Source organism: Oncorhynchus clarkii, chromosome 2 (assembly GCF_045791955.1).
Source record: "Oncorhynchus clarkii lewisi isolate Uvic-CL-2024 chromosome 2, UVic_Ocla_1.0, whole genome shotgun sequence".
NCBI classification, from domain to species: Eukaryota; Metazoa; Chordata; class Actinopteri; order Salmoniformes; family Salmonidae; genus Oncorhynchus; species Oncorhynchus clarkii.
The window spans coordinates 93407503-93428751 of record NC_092148.1 but is presented as its reverse complement, the minus strand read 5'-3'; the positions used below and the strand labels follow the sequence as shown (position 1 = coordinate 93428751).

At 45.3% G+C, this 21249-nt stretch overlaps 1 protein-coding gene across 1 annotated transcript in view; it reads right to left on the bottom strand.

Annotated features, from left to right (window-relative positions):
- Positions 1-19579, bottom strand: part of LOC139383238 (DNA-binding protein RFX7-like) — a 50940-nt gene extending 31361 nt beyond the window's left edge. The window contains exons 1-6 of the mRNA XM_071127686.1: positions 19443-19579; positions 15278-15311; positions 12837-12922; positions 10855-10890; positions 10562-10684; positions 9786-9987 (exon numbers count right to left, since the gene is read on the bottom strand). Of these exons, the coding sequence (XP_070983787.1) occupies positions 9786-9987; positions 10562-10684; positions 10855-10890; positions 12837-12922; positions 15278-15311; positions 19443-19579 (618 nt within the window). The remainder of the gene's footprint in view (positions 1-9785; positions 9988-10561; positions 10685-10854; positions 10891-12836; positions 12923-15277; positions 15312-19442) is intronic.
- Between the last annotated feature and the right edge of the window lie 1670 nt (positions 19580-21249).

Genomic DNA, 21249 nt, shown 5'->3' with positions numbered 1-21249 from the left:
AACTGACCCCAACCATGATGAAATGGAACTGACCCCAACCATGATGAAATGGAACTGACCCCAACCCCGATGAAATGGAACTGACCCCAACCATGATGAAATGGAACTGACCCCAACCCAGATGAAATGGAACTGACCCCAACCCCGACGAAATGGAACTGACCCCAACTCTGACGAAATGGAACTGACCCTAACCCTGACGAAATGGAACTGACCCCAACCCTGACGAAATGGAACTGACCCCAACCCTGACGAAATGGAACTGACCCCAACCCTAACGAAAGGGGAACTGACCCCAACCCTGATGAAATGGAACTGACCCCAACTCTGACGAAATGGAACTGACCCCAACTCTGACGAAATGGAACTGACCCCAACTCTGATGAAATGGAACTGACCCCAACTCTGATGAAATGGAACTGACCCCAACCCTGATGAAATGGAACTGACCCCAACCCTGATGAAATGGAACTGACCCCAACCCTGATGAAATGGAACTGACCCCAACCCTGATGAAATGGAACTGACCCCAACCCCGACGAAATGGAACTGACCCCAACTCTGACTAAATGGAACTGACCCCAACCCTGACGAAATGGAACTGACCCCAACCCTGACGAAATGGAACTGACCCCAACCCTGACGAAATGGAACTGACCCCAACCATGATGAAAGGGGAACTGACCCCAACCCTGATGAAATGGAACTGACCCCAACTCTGACGAAATGGAACTGACCCCAACTCTGACGAAATGGAACTGACCCCAACTCTGATGAAATGGAACTGACCCCAACTCTGATGAAATGGAACTGACCCCAACCCTGATGAAATGGAACTGACCCCAACCCTGATGAAATGGAACTGACCCCAACCCTGATGAAATGGAACTGACCCCAACCCTGATGAAATGGGAACTGACCCCAACCCTGATGAAATGGGAACTGACCCCAACCCTGATGAAATGGAACCGACCCCAACCCTGACGAAATGGAAACAACCCCAACCCTGACGAAATGGAACTGACCCCAACCCTGATGAAAGGGGAACTGACCCCAACTCTGATGAAATGGAACTGACCCCACCCCGATGAAATGGAACTGACCCCAACCCCGACGAAATGGAACTGACCCCAACTCTGACGAAATGGAACTGACCCCAACCCTGACGAAATGGAACTGACCCCAACCCTGACGAAATGGAACTGACCCCAACCCTGACGAAATGGAACTGACCCCAACCCTGACGAAATGGAACTGACCCCAACCCTGACGAAATGGAACTGACCCCAACCCTGACGAAATGGAACTGACCCCACCCCTGATGAAAGGGGAACTGACCCCAACTCTGATGAAATGGAACTGACCCCACCCCGATGAAATGGAACTGACCCCAACCCGACGAAATGGAACTGACCCCAACTCTGACGAAATGGAACTGACCCCAACCCTGACGAAATGGAACTGACCCCAACCCTGACGAAATGGAACTGACCCCAACCCTGACGAAATGGAACTGACCCCAACCCTGATGAAAGGGGAACTGACCCCAACTCTGATGAAATGGAACTGACCCCACCCCGATGAAATGGAACTGACCCCAACCCCGACGAAATGGAACTGACCCCAACTCTGACGAAATGGAACTGACCCCAACCCTGACGAAATGGAACTGACCCCAACCCTGACGAAATGGAACTGACCCCAACCCTGACGAAATGGAACTGACCCCAACCCTGATGAAAGGGGAACTGACCCCAACTCTGATGAAATGGAACTGACCCCACCCCGATGAAATGGAACTGACCCCAACCCCGACGAAATGGAACTGACCCCAACTCTGACGAAATGGAACTGACCCCAACCCTGACGAAATGGAACTGACCCCAACCCTGACGAAATGGAACTGACCCCAACCCTGACGAAATGGAACTGACCCCAACCCTGACGAAATGGAACTGACCCCAACCCTGATGAAAGGGGAACTGACCCCAACTCTGATGAAATGGAACTGACCCCACCCCGATGAAATGGAACTGACCCCAACCCCGACGAAATGGAACTGACCCCAACTCTGACGAAATGGAACTGACCCCAACCCTGACGAAATGGAACTGACCCCAACCCTGACGAAATGGAACTGACCCCAACCCTGACGAAATGGAACTGACCCCAACCCTGACGAAATGGAACTGACCCCAACCCTGACGAAATGGAACTGAACCCCAACCCTGACGAAAGGGGAACTGACCCCAACTCTGATGAAATGGAACTTACCCCAACCCTGATGAAATGGAACTGACCCCAACTCTTGACGAAATGGAACTGACCCCAACTCTGACGAAATGGAACTGACCCCAACTCTGACGAAATGGAACTGACCCCAACTCTGACGAAATGGAACTGACCCCAACTCTGATGAAATGGAACTGACCCCAACCCTGATGAAATGGAACTGACCCCAACCCTGATGAAATGGAACTGACCCCAACCCTGATGAAATGGGAACTGACCCCAACCCTGATGAAATGGGAACTGACCCCAACCCTGATGAAATGGAACCGACCCCAACCCTGACGAAATGGAAACAACCCCAACCCTGACGAAATGGAACTGACCCCAACCCTGATGAAAGGGGAACTGACCCCAACTCTGATGAAATGGAACTGACCCTACCCCGATGAAATGGAACTGACCCCAACCCCGACGAAATGGAACTGACCCCAACTCTGACGAAATGGAACTGACCCCAACCCTGACGAAATGGAACTGACCCCAACCCTGACGAAATGGAACTGACCCCAACCCTGACGACATGGAACTGACCCCAACCCTGACGAAATGGAACTGACCCCAACCCTGACGAAATGGAACTGACCCCAACCCCGATGAAATGGAACTGACCCCAACCATGATGAAATGGAACTGACCCCAACCCCTATGAAATGGAACTGACCCCAACCATGATGAAATGGATCTGACCCCAACCATGATGAAATGGAACTGACCCCAACCCCGATGAAATGGAACTGACCCCAACCATGATGAAATGGAACTGACCCCAACCCCGATGAAATGGAACTGACCCCAACCCCGACGAAATGGAACTGACCCCAACTCTGACGAAATGGAACTGACCCTAACCCTGATGAAATGGAACTGACCCCAACCCTGACGAAATGGAACTGACCCCAACCCTGACGAAATGGAACTGACCCCAACCCTGACGAAAGGGGAACTGACCCCAACCCTGATGAAATGGAACTGACCCCAACTCTGACGAAATGGAACTGACCCCAACTCTGACGAAATGGAACTGACCCCAACTCTGATGAAATGGAACTGACCCCAACTCTGATGAAATGGAACTGACCCCAACCCTGATGAAATGTAACTGACCCCAACCCTGATGAAATGGAACTGACCCCAACCCTGATGAAATGGAACTGACCCCAACCCTGATGAAATGGAACTGACCCCAACCCCGACGAAATGGAACTGACCCCAACTCTGACTAAATGGAACTGACCCCAACCCTGACGAAATGGAACTGACCCCAACCCTGACGAAATGGAACTGACCCCAACCCTGACGAAATGGAACTGACCCCAACCATGATGAAAGGGGAACTGACCCCAACCCTGATGAAATGGAACTGACCCCAACTCTGACGAAATGGAACTGACCCCAACTCTGACGAAATGGAACTGACCCCAACTCTGATGAAATGGAACTGACCCCAACTCTGATGAAATGGAACTGACCCCAACCCTGATGAAATGGAACTGACCCCAACCCTGATGAAATGGAACTGACCCCAACCCTGATGAAATGGAACTGACCCCAACCCTGATGAAATGGAACTGACCACAACCCTGATGAAATGGAACTGACCCCAACCCTGATGAAATGGGAACTGACCCCAACCCTGATGAAATGGGAACTGACCCCAACCCTGATGAAATGGAACCGACCCCAACCCTGACGAAATGGAAGCAACCCCAACCCTGACGAAATGGAACTGACCCCAACCCTGACGAAATGGAACTGACCCCAACCCTGATGAAAGGGGAACTGACCCCACCCCGATGAAATGGAACTGACCCCAACCCCGACGAAATGGAACTGACCCCAACCCTGACGAAATGGAACTGACCCCAACCCTGACGAAATGGAACTGACCCCAACCCTGACGAAATGGAACTGACCCCAACCCTGACGAAATGGAACTGACCCCAACCCTGACGAAATGGAACTGACCCCAACCCTGACGAAATGGAACTGACCCCAACCCTGACGAAATGGAACTGACCCCAACCCTGACGAAATGGAACTGACCCCAACCCTGATGAAAGGGGAACTGACCCCAACTCTGATGAAATGGAACTGACCCCACCCCGATGAAATGGAACTGACCCCAACCCCGACGAAATGGAACTGACCCCAACTCTGACGAAATGGAACTGACCCCAACCCTGACGAAATGGAACTGACCCCAACCCTGACGAAATGGAACTGACCCCAACCCTGACGAAATGGAACTGACCCCAACCCTGACGAAATGGAACTGACCCCAACTCTGACGAAATGGAACTGACCCCAACCCTGACGAAATGGAACTGACCCCAACCCTGACGAAATGGAACTGACCCCAACCCTGACGAAATGGAACTGACCCCAACCCTGACGAAATGGAACTGACCCCAACCCTGACGAAATGGAACTGACCCCAACCCTGACGAAATGGAACTGACCCCAACCCTGACGAAATGGAACTGACCCCAACCCTGACGAAATGGAACTGACCCCAACCCTGACGAAATGGAACTGACCCCAACCCTGACGAAATGGAACTGACCCCAACCCTGACGAAATGGAACTGACCCCAACCCTGACGAAATGGAACTGACCCCAACCCTGATGAAAGGGGAACTGACCCCAACTCTGATGAAATGGAACTGACCCCACCCCGATGAAATGGAACTGACCCCAACCCCGACGAAATGGAACTGACCCCAACTCTGACGAAATGGAACTGACCCCAACCCTGACGAAATGGAACTGACCCCAACCCTGACGAAATGGAACTGACCCCAACCCTGACGAAATGGAACTGACCCCAACCCTGACGAAATGGAACTGACCCCAACCCTGACGAAATGGAACTGAACCCCAACCCTGACGAAAGGGGAACTGACCCCAACTCTGATGAAATGGAACTTACCCCAACCCTGATGAAATGGAACTGACCCCAACTCTTGACGAAATGGAACTGACCCCAACTCTGACGAAATGGAACTGACCCCAACTCTGACGAAATGGAACTGACCCCAACTCTGACGAAATGGAACTGACCCCAACTCTGATGAAATGGAACTGACCCCAACCCTGATGAAATGGAACTGACCCCAACCCTGATGAAATGGAACTGACCCCAACCCTGATGAAATGGGAACTGACCCCAACCCTGATGAAATGGGAACTGACCCCAACCCTGATGAAATGGAACCGACCCCAACCCTGACGAAATGGAAACAACCCCAACCCTGACGAAATGGAACTGACCCCAACCCTGATGAAAGGGGAACTGACCCCAACTCTGATGAAATGGAACTGACCCCACCCCGATGAAATGGAACTGACCCCAACTCTGAATAAATGGAACTGACCCCAACCCTGACGAAATGGAACTGACCCCAACCCTGACGAAATGGAACTGACCCCAACCCTGACGAAATGGAACTGACCCCAACCATGATGAAAGGGGAACTGACCCCAACCCTGATGAAATGGAACTGACCCCAACTCTGACGAAATGGAACTGACCCCAACTCTGACGAAATGGAACTGACCCCAACTCTGATGAAATGGAACTGACCCCAACTCTGATGAAATGGAACTGACCCCAACCCTGATGAAATGGAACTGACCCCAACCCTGATGAAATGGAACTGACCCCAACCCTGATGAAATGGAACTGACCCCAACCCTGATGAAATGGGAACTGACCCCAACCCTGATGAAATGGGAACTGACCCCAACCCTGATGAAATGGAACCGACCCCAACCCTGACGAAATGGAAACAACCCCAACCCTGACGAAATGGAACTGACCCCAACCCTGACGAAATGGAACTGACCCCGACCCTGATGAAAGGGGAACTGACCCCACCCCGATGAAATGGAACTGACCCCAACCCCGACGAAATGGAACTGACCCCAACCCTGACGAAATGGAACTGACCCCAACCCTGACAAAATGGAACTGACCCCAACCCTGACGAAATGGAACTGACCCCAACCCTGACGAAATGGAACTGACCCCAACCCTGACGAAATGGAACTGACCCCAACCCTGACGAAATGGAACTGACCCCAACCCTGACGAAATGGAACTGACCCCAACCCTGACGAAATGGAACTGACCCCAACCCTGATGAAAGGGGAACTGACCCCAACTCTGATGAAATGGAACTGACCCCACCCCGATGAAATGGAACTGACCCCAACCCCGACGAAATGGAACTGACCCCAACTCTGACGAAATGGAACTGACCCCAACCCTGACGAAATGGAACTGACCCCAACCCTGACGAAATGGAACTGACCCCAACCCTGACGAAATGGAACTGACCCCAACCCTGACGAAATGGAACTGACCCCAACCCTGACGAAATGGAACTGAACCCCAACCCTGACGAAAGGGGAACTGACCCCAACTCTGATGAAATGGAACTTACCCCAACCCTGATGAAATGGAACTGACCCCAACTCTTGACGAAATGGAACTGACCCCAACTCTGACGAAATGGAACTGACCCCAACTCTGACGAAATGGAACTGACCCCAACTCTGACGAAATGGAACTGACCCCAACTCTGACGAAATGGAACTTACCCCAACCCTGATGAAATGGAACTGACCCCAACTCTTGACGAAATGGAACTGACCCCAACCCTGATGAAATGGAACTGACCCCAACCCTGATGAAATGGGAACTGACCCCAACCCTGATGAAATGGAACCGACCCCAACCCTGACGAAATGGAAACAACCCCAACCCTGACGAAATGGAACTGACCCCAACCCTGATGAAAGGGGAACTGACCCCAACTCTGATGAAATGGAACTGACCCCACCCCGATGAAATGGAACTGACCCCAACCCCGACGAAATGGAACTGACCCCAACTCTGACGAAATGGAACTGACCCCAACCCTGACGAAATGGAACTGACCCCAACCCTGACGAAATGGAACTGACCGCAACGAAATGGAACTGACCCCAACCCCGATGAAATGGAACTGACCCCAACCATGATGAAATGGAACTGACCCCAACCCCTATGAAATGGAACTGACCCCAACCATGATGAAATGGAACTGACCCCAACCCTGATAAAATGGAACTGACCCCACCCCGATGAAATGGAACTGACCCCAACCCCGACGAAATGGAACTGACCCCAACTCTGACGAAATGGAACTGACCCCAACCCTGACGAAATGGAACTGACCCCAACTCTGACGAAATGGAACTGACCCCAACCCTGACGAAATGGAACTGACCCCAACCCTGACGAAATGGAACTGACCCCAACCCTGACGAAATGGAACTGACCCCAACCCTGACGAAATGGAACTGACCCCAACCCTGACGAAATGGAACTGACCCCAACCCCGATGAAATGGAACTGACCCCAACAATGATGAAATGGAACTGACCCCAACCCCTATGAAATGGAACTGACCCCAACCATGATGAAATGGAACTGACCCCAACCCTGATAAAATGGAACTGACCCCAACCCCGATGAAATGGAACTGACCCCAACCATGATGAAATGGAACTGACCCCAACCCCGATGAAATGGAACTGACCCCAACCCTGACGAAATGGAACTGACCCCAACCCTGACGAAATGGAACTGACCCCAACCCTGACGAAATGGAACTGACCCCAACCCTGACGAAATGGAACTGACCCCAACCCCGATGAAATGGAACTGACCCCAACAATGATGAAATGGAACTGACCCCAACCCCTATGAAATGGAACTGACCCCAACCATGATGAAATGGAACTGACCCCAACCCTGATAAAATGGAACTGACCCCAACCCCGATGAAATGGAACTGACCCCAACCATGATGAAATGGAACTGACCCCAACCCCGATGAAATGGAACTGACCCCAACCATGATGAAATGGAACTGACCCCAACCCCGATGAAATGGAACTGACCCCAACCCCGACGAAATGGAACTGACCCCAACTCTGACGAAATGGAACTGACCCTAACCCTGACGAAATGGAACTGACCCCAACCCTGACGAAATGGAACTGACCCCAACCCTGACGAAATGGAACTGACCCCAACCCTGACGAAAGGGGAACTGACCCCAACTCTGATGAAATGGAACTGACCCCAACCCTGAGGAAATGGAACTGACCCCAACTCTGACGAAATGGAACTGACCCCAACCCTGACGAAATGGAACTGGCCCCAACCCTGACGAAATGGAACTGACCCCAACCCTGATGAAATGGAACTGACCCCAACTCTGATGAAATGGAACTGACCCCAGCTCTGACGAAATGGAACTGACCCCAACTCTGATGAAATGGAACTGACCCCAACCCTGATGAAATGGAACTGACCCCAACCCTGATGAAATGGAACTGACCCCAACCCTGATGAAATGGAACTGACCCAACCCTGATGAAATGGAACTGACCCCAACCCCGATGAAATGGAACTGACCCCAATCATGATGAAATGGAACTGACCTCAACCCCGATGAAATGGAACTGACCCCAACCATGATGAAATGGAACTGACCCCAACCCTGAAGAAATGGAACTGACCCCAACCCTGACGAAATGGAACTGACCCCAACCCTGACGAAATGGAACTGACCCCAACCCTGACGAAATGGAACTGACCCCAACCCCGATGAATTGAACTGACCCCAACCCCGATGAAATGGAACTGACCCCAACCCTGAAGAAATGGAACTGACCCCAACACTGACGAAATGGAACTGACCCCAACCATGACGAAATGGAACTGACCCCAACCCTGACGAAATGGAACTGACCCCAACCCTGACGAAATGGAACTGACCCCAACCCTGACGAAATGGAACTGACCCCAACCCTGACGAAATGGAACAGACCCCAACCCTGACGAAATGGAACAGACCCCAACCCTGACGAAATGGAACTGACCCCAACCCTGACGAAATGAACTGACCCCAACCCTGACGAAATGGAACTGACCCCAACCCTGACGAAATGGAACTGACCCCAACCCTGACGAAATGGAACTGACCCCAACCCTGACGAAATGGAACTGACCCCAACCCTGATGAAATGGAACTGACCCCAACCCTGATGAAATGGGAACTGACCCCAACCCTGATGAAATGGAACTGACCCCAATCCTGATGAAATGGTACTGACCCCAACCCTGATGAAATGGAACTGACCCCAACCCAGACAAAATGGAACTGACCCCAACCCTGACGAAATGGAACTGACCCCAACCCTGACGAAATGGAACTGACCCCAACCCTGACGAAATGGAACTGACCCCAACTCTGATGAAATGGAACTGACCCCAACCCTGATGAAATGGAACTGACCCCAACCTTGATGAAATGGAACTGACCCCAACCCTGATGAAATGGAACTGACCCCAACTCTGAAATCTACATGTACTTGTTCTGAAATTATTATGGTCACTTCCTGGCAACAAAAAAAAACAACCCATCATGTAAACTTACCCCGACGCCTGATTTTTGTAAGTCCAGGTTGGGCAGAGAAGGCATGTGAACAAAAGCTTTCTTCCTCAGTCCACTATAACAGTATTTAGATTTGCCTCTCATGCCCAGGCGGCGAGCCTTCATGTTGGGAAACACGTTCTTCATGATCTTTCCAAAGTCTGCAGCACTCAGTGGGTGGTAGGCAAGACTGTCACAGTAGCTCCTGAAACACAATCACAACATGATAGACATGGCTTACAATACAATCTGTACATGTTGAGTTGTTCCTAACCACTGTGCTCTGCCCCTGCATTGCTTGCCATCTCTGAGGGTGAAAAGGGCTTTAGAAAATACATTTGATTGACAGAAAGAAACACACTAAAGTTAGATGATTCTCTAGTGAATATAAGATAAACAAATATAATAAATGTAAACATGGCAAATAAAACCTAAAACTTTTTTGAACTAGAACTTGGGAGGATTTTTTTTTCCTATCGACGATTTTGGCACAAGGCACATTCATCAATCCATTCCTTCAACCGGACAAACCCCTACTACTAGACTCAACGGCCGCTGTCCCAGACACAGTCCAGGAGGCACTTTCGATGGAGATTCTGTACTGAGAACCCAGGTAGGGTTGCCAAATTCCAGTACCTTTCCTCAAAAAATAATTTTCCAGAAATCCTGGTTGGAGGATTTAAGATCGTTTTGCTTTATTCCTTTTTTGATTCCTGGAATCTTCTAACCAGGATTTCTGGAAAACCTTTTTTTTAACCCTATGTACAGGCCATACTCACTTGTACTCGTCGTACACCTCTTGCTTAGGCAGTGATGTCTCAGGGTGCTCCTCTAGGTGATTGCGGATCCAGTTGAAAGCGTACATCTGCTGTGTTCGGCTGGACGACATGCCACTGTGGTCACTGAAACGGGTTCAAGTTACAACGACACAAACAGGTTAGTGGTGAAACAACCCTCCAACCTGAAAACGGTCTTGTGACGTGTTTTGATCTTAGAGAAAAAAACAACGGCAGTTTGGTTTGGATTTCTTTCAGGGAATAGTGTGTGTGTGTGTGTGTAATGTAGTAAGTACCATAGTCCCGGAGTGGAGGCTCTCTGGTTCTCAGTCCTAGCGATGCTGCGGTGTTGAAGAGTTGAGGGTGACGGATAGATAAAGATGGCGTAACAAATTCAGAAAAAGGAAAGCTGGATATAATAGCAAATCAATCGTTATACTGGTATCGCTTCATCATCGTACAAATAAACATAACCCTAACCACAATACAGAGAGTGCAGTGTTGAATATTGATGCAAAGGAATTGTGGAGAAAGTTTTTTTTCTCTCGAATGAATGCGTCCTGCTTGTAGAGCCCTGCACGAGAATTCATTTTAAGCCCCGCCCACCCATGCCTGGGAAGTTCAGGCCATACCCTACCCATGCCTGGGAAGTTCAGACCATACCCTACCCAGGCCTGGGAAGTTCAGACCATACCCTACCCATGCCTGGGAAGTTCAGACCATACCCTACCCAGGCCTGGGAAGTTCAGACCATACCCTACCCAGGCCTGGGAAGTTCAGGCCATACCCTACCCAGGCCTGATTACTTCTGCCAAATTTAAGGCCCTGCCCGAAATCCGAAATCCATGAGCTGCTCCTCTGTCTGTCACTAGCTCCCTGCGCACAGCTCGCTCGCTCTGCATGCGCTCTGCTCATGGCGGCTCTGAGTCTGTGAGTAACCATAGCAACGGCTCCGCTTGGGCTCTGCTCTGCTCGACGAAGAGACACCAGAAAGCAGTTAGCTACTTTTCATTACTCTGACACAAAATGATCTCTCCTGTCTTGTATTTGATGAGGTTGAAGCACTTCTGACACCATGTTATGATCTTAGTCAGATGGGACTGTACTGCAGCAGCAGAGCCCGAGAAAATGGCTCAGCTTCAAAATGTTACCCTAGTTAATGATGAGACAACAGGCCCTACCGTACCCTAGTTAATGATGAGACAACAGACCCTACCGTACCCTAGTTATTGATGAGACAACAGACCCTACCATACCCTAGTTATTGATGAGACAACAGACCCTACCGTACCCTAGTTATTGATGAGACAACAGACCCTACCATACCCTAGTTATTGATGAGACAACAGATCCTACCGTACCCTAGTTATTGATGAGACAACAGACCCTACCGTACCCTAGTTATTGATGAGACAACAGACCCTACCGTACCCTAGTTATTGATGAGACAACAGACCCTACCGTACCCTAGTTATTGATGAGACAACAGACCCTACCGTACCCTAGTTATTGATGAGACAACAGACCCTACCATACCCTAGTTATTGATGAGACAACAGATCCTACCCGGTCCTAGTTATTGATGAGACAACAGATCCTACCGTACCCTAGTTAATGATGAGACAACAGACCCTACCATACCCTAGTTAATGATGAGACAACAGACCCTACCGTACCCTAGTTATTGATGAGACAACAGACCCTACCGTACCCTAGTTATTGATGAGACAACAGACCCTACCGTACCCTAGTTATTGATGAGACAACAGACCCTACCCGGTCCTAGTTAATGATGAGACAACAGACCCTACCCGGTCCTAGTTATTGATGAGACAACAGACCCTACCGTACCCTAGTTATTGATGAGACAACAGACCCTACCGTACCCTAGTTATTGATGAGACAACAGACCCTACCGTACCCTAGTTATTGATGAGACAACAGACCCTACCGTACCCTAGTTAATGATGAGACAACAGACCCTACCGTACCCTAGTTATTGATGAGACAACAGACCCTACCGTACCCTAGTTATTGATGAGACTACAGACCCTACCGTACCCTAGTTAATGATGAGACAACAGACCCAGCTTCAATGGTAAATTGTCCTGTATGGCTCAGTTGGTAGAGCAAGGCCCTTACAATGCCTGGACTGCGGGTTTGATTCCAGGGGGCCACCAATACAAAACATTTAGTCTCCTTGGGATAAAAGCATCTGCAACATGACATATATATATATTATTAATAAATGAGAGAAAAAGGAAAAACAAGAAGTTACCTTTTATCATTGCCATTGCTGGGACCAGAAGGCAACTTCAAGTAGAGGTAGAGTTTTTCGATGTCTGTAAACTTCTCAACATCTTGCTGTAAAATGAGAGGTAGTAGAGGAAAGGTAAACAAAACATTTAGTACTAACATACTATATTGCTATGACCATGGGAACCAACCTGCTTCACTGTTGCCAGTTACTACCTACTTTAGTGGAATGTACTGCTTGTAGTTTCAGGTAAGTGCCAAAATAAAGGAAACTCCAACATTAGAGTGTCTTAATAGGGTGTTGGGGGGCCACTACGAGCCGCCAGAACAGATTCAATGCTCATTGACATGGATTCCACAAGTGTCTGGAACTCTATTGGAGGGATGAGACACCATTCTTCCAAGAGAAATTGTATAATTTGGTGATTTGTTGATGGTGGTGGAAAACGCCGTATCAGGCACCGCTGCAGTATCTCGGCAGGTAGCCTAGCGGTTAGAGCGTTGGCCCAGTAACCAAAAGGTTGCTAGATCGAATCCCTGAACTGACAAGGTAAACATCTGTTTTTGGGGGCATTGTCATCCGACAGGGCCATAACCACGGTAGCCAAAATAATCAACTTCCCAGCTATTTTTATACATGACCCGGAGCATGATGGGATGTTAATTGTTCAATTAACCCAGGACCAACACCTGTGTGGAAGCACCTGCTTTCAATATACTTTGTGAGTGTTGCCAGTTACCTGTCAGTCTTTCTAGATAAGACTGATGTAATGTAAATGTGGCTATTATGATAATCAAAACACTACACATGTTGCTGGCTCACTTGTTAGCCGACGCCCGCTTGTTAGCCGTTGTTAGCCGTCGCCCGCTTGTTAGTCGTCGCCCGCTTATTAGCCGTCGCCCGCTTGTTAGCCGTCGCCCGCTTGTTAGCCGTCGCCCGCTTGTTAGCCATTGTTAGCCGTCGCCCACTTGTTAGCCGTCACTCTCTTGTTAGCCGTCGCCTTCTTGTTAGCCGTCGCCCGCTTGTTAGCCGTCGCTCTCTTGTTAGCCGTCGCCTTCTTGTTAGCCGTCGCCCTTTTGTTAGCCGTCGCCCGCTTGTTAGCCGTTGTTAGCCGTCGCCCGCTTGTTAGCCGTTGTTAGCCGTCGCCTGCTTGTTAGCCGTCGCCCGCTTGTTAGCCATCTACCGCTTGTTAGCCGTCGCCCCCTTGTTAGCCGTTGTTAGCCGTCGCCTGCTTATTAGCCGTCGCCTGCTTATTAGCCGTCGCCTGCTTGTTAGCCGTCGCCTGCTTGTTAGCCGTCGCCCGCTTGTTAGTCATCTACCGCTTGTTAGCCGTCGCCCCCTTGTTAGCCGTTGTTAGCCGTCGCCCGCTTGTTAGCCGTTGTTAGCCGTCGCCTGCTTGTTAGCCGTTGTTAGCCGTCGCCCGCTTGTTAGCCGTCGCCTGCTTGTTAGCCATCTACCGCTTGTTAGCCGTCGCCCCCTGTTTAGCCGTTGTTTGCCGTCTCCCGCTTGTTAGCCGTCTCCCGCTTGTTAGCCGTTGTTAGCCTTCGCCCGCTTGTTAGCCGTCGCCCGCCACAATTTAGGCTAGTCTATAGTCTTTCATTCTATTAGGATTGGCACAAGTAGGTCATACATATTAAATGGGTCATCATATCAGTAAGGCTTATTACCAGGATTGTGTTCATTAAGCACCCAAATGGACCGACATTATAAGGAACTACCTGGACTTGTCCGATAAGAATCGAATGCATTTCGTTGAAACACCACTTTGCTTTGGTTGTGCCCTGATGAACACGACCAAGGTTAAGACTTTGTGTCTGATGACGACACAGCGTAACATTATCAAGCCAACACCAGACCAGACAGAGACATGACAGAATCTTAGCACAGCCACTCATTACTCTGAGACACGGGGTGACAGGTTGAACAGACCAGACAGAGAGACTCTCTGTCACGCTCTCTAAGTTGACACAGACAAGCTACTGTAGATATAATAATAATAACACATTCAGTGATCCCTTCAGGGTTGGGGTCAATTCCATTTCAATTACAGTGAATCCAGAAAGTATACAAAATTCCAATTCTAATACCAAAATGTCTTCATTGAAAAGCATTAAAAAGAATTTGAAATTTCAGTGTCCTTCCTGAATTAGAATTTAAATGGAATTGACACCAAACTTCGAAAGCTTTATCAGCCTTATGACATTATGAAAGCTCATAACTACATGCTTATAACCTGCATTATAACGGCGTAATTTAGAAAAGTGTTACTGAAACACAGTTGTACTAGCAATTTCTGGTATTTCTATGCCATATTCTTCAAAAACCCACAAGGAAATCTAAAGTATCACTAGTTTGGTGCATTCTGGTAGATGTGCACCTTTAAACTAGTCTAAAGTCTTGTTTTTTCACTCTGCATCTAAAACATAAGCTGATATCTATCTATGGCAATCACAATTACTCACCAATATGTTGTCCACTTTTGACTGGACAGATTTGCTACAATGAGAGAGAGAGAGAAAAATAGAGAGAGAGAGAGAGAGAGAGAGAGAAGGGGGGGGGGGAATAGAGAGAGAGAGAGAGGGGGGGAGAGGGGGGAATAGAGAGAGAGAGAGAGAGAGAGAGAGAGAGAGAGAGAGAGAGAAGGGGGGAGAGAGGGGGGAATAGAGAGAGAGAGAGGGAGAGAGAGAGAGAAGGGGGGAGAGAGGGGGGAATAGAGAGAGAGAGAGAGAGAGAGAGAGAGAGAGAGAAGGGGGGAGGGGGGAATATAGAGAGAGAGGGGGAGAGAGAAAGGGAGAGAGAGAGAGAGAGAGAGAAGGGGGGAGAGGGGGGAATATAGAGAGAGAGAGGGGGAGAGAGAGAGAAGGGGGGAGGGGGGAATATAGAGAGAGAGAGGGGAGAGAGAAAGGGAGAGAGAGAGAGAAGGGGGGGAAGAGGGGGGAATATAGAGAGAGAGGGGGGAGAGAGAGAGAAGGGGGGGAGGGGGGAATATAGAGAGAGAGAGGGGGAGAGAGAATGGGGGGGAATAGAGAGAGAGAGAGAGAGAGAGAGAGAGAGAGAGAGAGAGAGGGGGGGAGAGAGAAAGGGAGAGAGACAGTGGAAAAAGGCAGTAGCATAACAAACATGTTCTCAGGTCAGTACAAGCCCTCAATCCACACAACAGCATGTTGCGTTTACATCATAGCAATAGAATCTAGAAAGGGCCCCCGAGGCCCTATGGCCTACCTACACCCTGTTCACGTGTGATAGGATATGATGTGATAGGATATGATAGCATATGATGTGATAGGATATGATGTGATATGATAGGATATGATAGGATATGATTTGATAGGGTATGATGTGATAGGATATGATAGCATATGATGTGATAGAATATGTGATAGAATATGACAAGATATGATACGATATGATAGGATAAGATTTGACAGGATATGATGTGATAGAATATGACAAGATATGATAGGATATGATAGAATATGACAAGGTATGATATGATAGAATATGATAGGATAGAATATGATATGATAGAATATGATAGGATATGATAGAATATGATATGATAGAATAGAATATGATAGGATATGATAGAATATGGTATGATAGAATATGATAGGATATGATAGAATATGATAGATAGGATAGGATAGAATATGATAGGATATGATAGAATATGATATGATAGAATATGATAGGATATGATAGAATATGATATGATAGAATAGAATATGATAGGATATGATAGAATATGATATGATAAAATATGATAGGATATGATAGAATATGATAGGATATGATAGAATATGATAGATAGGATATGATAGGATAGAATATGATAGGATATGATATAATATGATAGAATAGAATATGATAGGATATGATAGAATATGATATGATAGAATAGAATATGATAGGATATGATAGAATATGACAGATAGGATATGATAGGATAGAATATGATAGGATATGATAGAATATGATAGGATATGATAGGATAGAATATGATAGAATATGATAGGATATGACAGAATATGATATGAAAGGATATGATAGGAAAGAATATGATAGGATAGGATATGATAGGATATGATAGAATATGATATGATAGAATATGATACGATAGGATATGATAGAATATGATATGATAGGATATGATAGAATATGATATGATAGGATATGATAGAATATGATATGATAGGATATGATAGAATATGATATGATATAATATGATAGGATATGATAGAATATGATATGATAGGATATGATAGGATAGAATATGATAGGATATGATAGAATATGATAGGATATGATAGGATATGATAGAATATGATATGATAGAATATGATATGATAGAATATGATATGATATGATAGAATATGATATGATAGGATATGATAGAATATGATATGATAGGATATGATAGGATATGATAGAATATGATAGGATATGATAGGATATGATAGAATATGATAGGATATGATAGGATATGATATGATATGATAGAATATGATATGATAGGATATGATAGGATATGATAGAATATGATAGGATATGATAGGATATGATAGAATATGATATGATAGGATATGATAGGATATGATAGGATATGATAGAATATGATAGGATATGATATGATAGGATATGATAGAATATGATATGATAGGATATGATAGAATATGATAGGATATGATATGATAGGATATGATATGATAGAATATGATATGATAGGATATGATAGAATATGATATGATAGGATATGATATGATAGGATATGATAGGATATGATAGAATATGATAGGATATGATAGGATATGATAGAATATGATAGGATATGATAGAATATGATAGGATATGATAGAATATGATAGGATAGAATATGATAGAATATGATAGGATATGACAGAATATGATATGAAAGGACATGATAGGAAAGAATATGATAGGATATGATAGGATATGATAGAATATGATATGATAGAATATGATACGATAGGATATGATAGAATATGATATGATAGGATATGATAGAATATGATATGATAGGATATGATAGAATATGATATGATATAATATGATGGGATATGATAGAATATGATATGATAGGATATGATAGGATAGAATATGATAGGATATGATAGGATATGATAGAATATGATAGGATATGATAGAATATGATATGATAGAATATGATATGATATAATATGATAGGATATGATAGAATATGATATGATAGAATATGATATGATAGGATATGATAGGATATGATAGAATATGATAGGATATGATAGAATATGATAGGATATGATAGAATATGATAGGATATGATAGAATATGATATAATATGATATGATAGAATATGATATGATAGGATATGATAGGATATGATAGAATATGATATGATAGGATATGATAGGATATGATAGAATATGATATGATAGGATATGATATGATAGAATATGATAGGATATGATAGGATATGATAGAATATGATAGGATATGATAGGATATGATAGGATATGATAGGATATGATAGAATATGATAGGATATGATAGGATAGAATATGATAGGATATGATAGGATATGATAGGATATGATAGAATATGGTATGATAGGATATGATAGGATAGAATATGATATGATAGAATATGATAGAATATGATAGGATATGATAGGATATGATAGGATATGATAGGATATGATAGAATGTGATAGGATATGATAGAATATGATATGATAGAATATGATAGGATATGATAGGATATGATAGAATATGATATGATAGAATATGATATGATAGGATATGATAGAATATGATATGATAGGGTATGATAGGACATGATAGAATATGATAGGATATGATAGAATATGCTATGATAGGATATGATAGAATATGATATGCTAGGATATGATAGGATATGATAGAATATGATATGATAGGATATGATAGGCCTAAGCAAAGTGGTGTATATCCCACCTAGCCAAGGTAGTTAGTTGTATTATTATATAGGACAGGTCTCATCAACAAGAATACGGAACAAGTCCATGCTGTGCCCAAACACTGGATTCAATGGCATCATGGGTAATTTATGTCATGGACATATAGCTGGCTAAAATTTACTGCAGGTTTATGACTATCATTAGGCCTCCCTTGGCTATGCATGCATACATGTAGCTAGCTAGCTATTACACACACATGACATTATCAATGTTAGCTAGCTAGTTGTCATGTTGTAGCTAGCAAGCTACAGAGTGTGTGTGTGAACAGACAGCTATTTCACTGTCTGGAAAAGAGGCTAGCTATCTAGGCTAACTAGCAGCAATCATTTCACAACCAGCCCCACAGCCCTAGCAAGGAGAGATTACCAATATTAGCTAGTTAGCTAGCTAACAAACTAAACGCAATTAATATTCTACTACTAGCTAGTTAAAAACACATCATTTTAGTTTGCTATTAGCTAGCTACATATTGATTAGCTAACGAATCCAACATCTAAATGAGAGCGAGCTCCTGATCTGTCATCACGTTGTACCTGTGCAGCACTGTGGCTAATTTATAAGCGAGTGAAGTGTGTGTGTGTGTGTGTGTGTGTGTGTGCATTGGTCTTTGAATGCATTGCTACATGTCTTACCAAATTGAATTCTTAATTTTGTACTGCAACGCATTGGCCTCAGGGCCCTGGAGTTCTGGTACTAGTGTTGGAAAAGAGCCCAATACCGAGTTGAGCTTCAGCTGACCATGTTGTTGTTGTTCATCTTCAACGGCCATCACGACGATATTCTCGTTGAGGGGTGGTGGTTTGGTCGGGGGGGAGGGGGAGTTTAACAAGTAAGGCCTGATTCTATATGCCTTGATATAGCGCTGCATCCCTGGCTGTGTGGCTGTGCATGACGCCGGAGCGGAGTACCCACCGTTTGGTGATGAGGAGCGTATAATCTCTGAATAACCATCCACCCCTTTAGCTAGGAGAACCTACTGGATCGACGATAGACCATGTCGGTTAAGGCTATGATTTGACAGCACTTGAAATGTATAAAAGAAAAGAAAACAGCATGCGGGAATAAATAAATAAATAAAAAAGTGATTATTTTGCAGAGAGAAGCTGACCACTGCCGCAATCAGCGAGCGCGCCTGCAGCAGGCTCCGGCTCCAGAGGCGCATGCGCGGTAACTGATGGAATGGAATGAAGTTGACAATATCATTCCGCCCAGATACAGCATCAATATTTCGTTTATTAAATTGATAATAACAGTATAGTAGCTGTATAATAACTAACTTGCCTAGTTAAATAAAGGTTAAATTAAAAAATCATATATTTGATCATGACACTGGTGAGGAGGAGAGAGTCCTTGTTAAACAAAGTAGACTGATAAATAGCACAATATTTTTCATCTGAGTATTTGTTATAGTCAAAAACGAGTTGTATGAGCTCAGGTCAATGAGGCATACAGGTCATAAATAGCAAAAAGAAGTTCAAACTTGTAATGTTCACAAGAACTTAAATTGCTAAAACGATGTAACACAACATTAGGTAATAATATATGTATTATTATGGATTTATAATCAGCTATAATGGGGCGGTCATTTTGGACCTGAAACACAGAATTAATTAACACCAAACGAACACAACAGGAGGGTTAATAGAAAAAAAGTAAAGTAAAGTAAAAGAGAGTCACCCAGGACAATCGTACTTGAGTAAAAGTTTTTAAAAGTATTTGGTTTCAAATATACTTAAGTATCAAAAGTAAAAGTATAAATCATTTCAAATTCCTTATGTTAAGCAAACAAGACGGCACCATTTTCTTGTTTTTCTTTATTTAAGAACTTAGTTCACAAACAAAGCATTTGTGTTTAGTGAGTCTGCCAGATCAGATGCAGTAGGGATGACCAGGGATTTTCCTGTCCCGTTAAGCATTCAAAATGTAACTAGTGCTTTTTTGGTGAAAAGGAAAATGTATCGAGTAGAAAGTGCATTCTTTTCTTTAGGAATGTAGTGGAGTAAAAGTTGTCAAAAATATAAATAGTGAAGTAAAGTACAAATACCCCAAAACACTACTTAAGTAGTACTTTAAAGTCATTTTTCTTTACACCACTGGTCTTTACTCAACCCAAGCTAAAGTGCAACCAACAATTATTTTCCGCTAGTTCTTGAATGTTTTGCGAACAGAATTAGGACTGCCGTAATGTTACGGGAATTATATTGTAATCGATTCAATTCAGTACACGTGACGGCTACTGAAAAAAAAATATATACGTTTTATTCACACTGAAATTCAAGTATTACTAACTTTACTGTCAATAAATGTAGCTCGGCAGGCTGAGCTAATTACATATTTTACTTGTCCAATATTGCCATCTTCTTGTCAACTCTGGTGTTGCAGTTTTTTTCCTTTATTGTCATTATTACAGTGGGCCAGTAGGGGGCACTATTCCCCCAA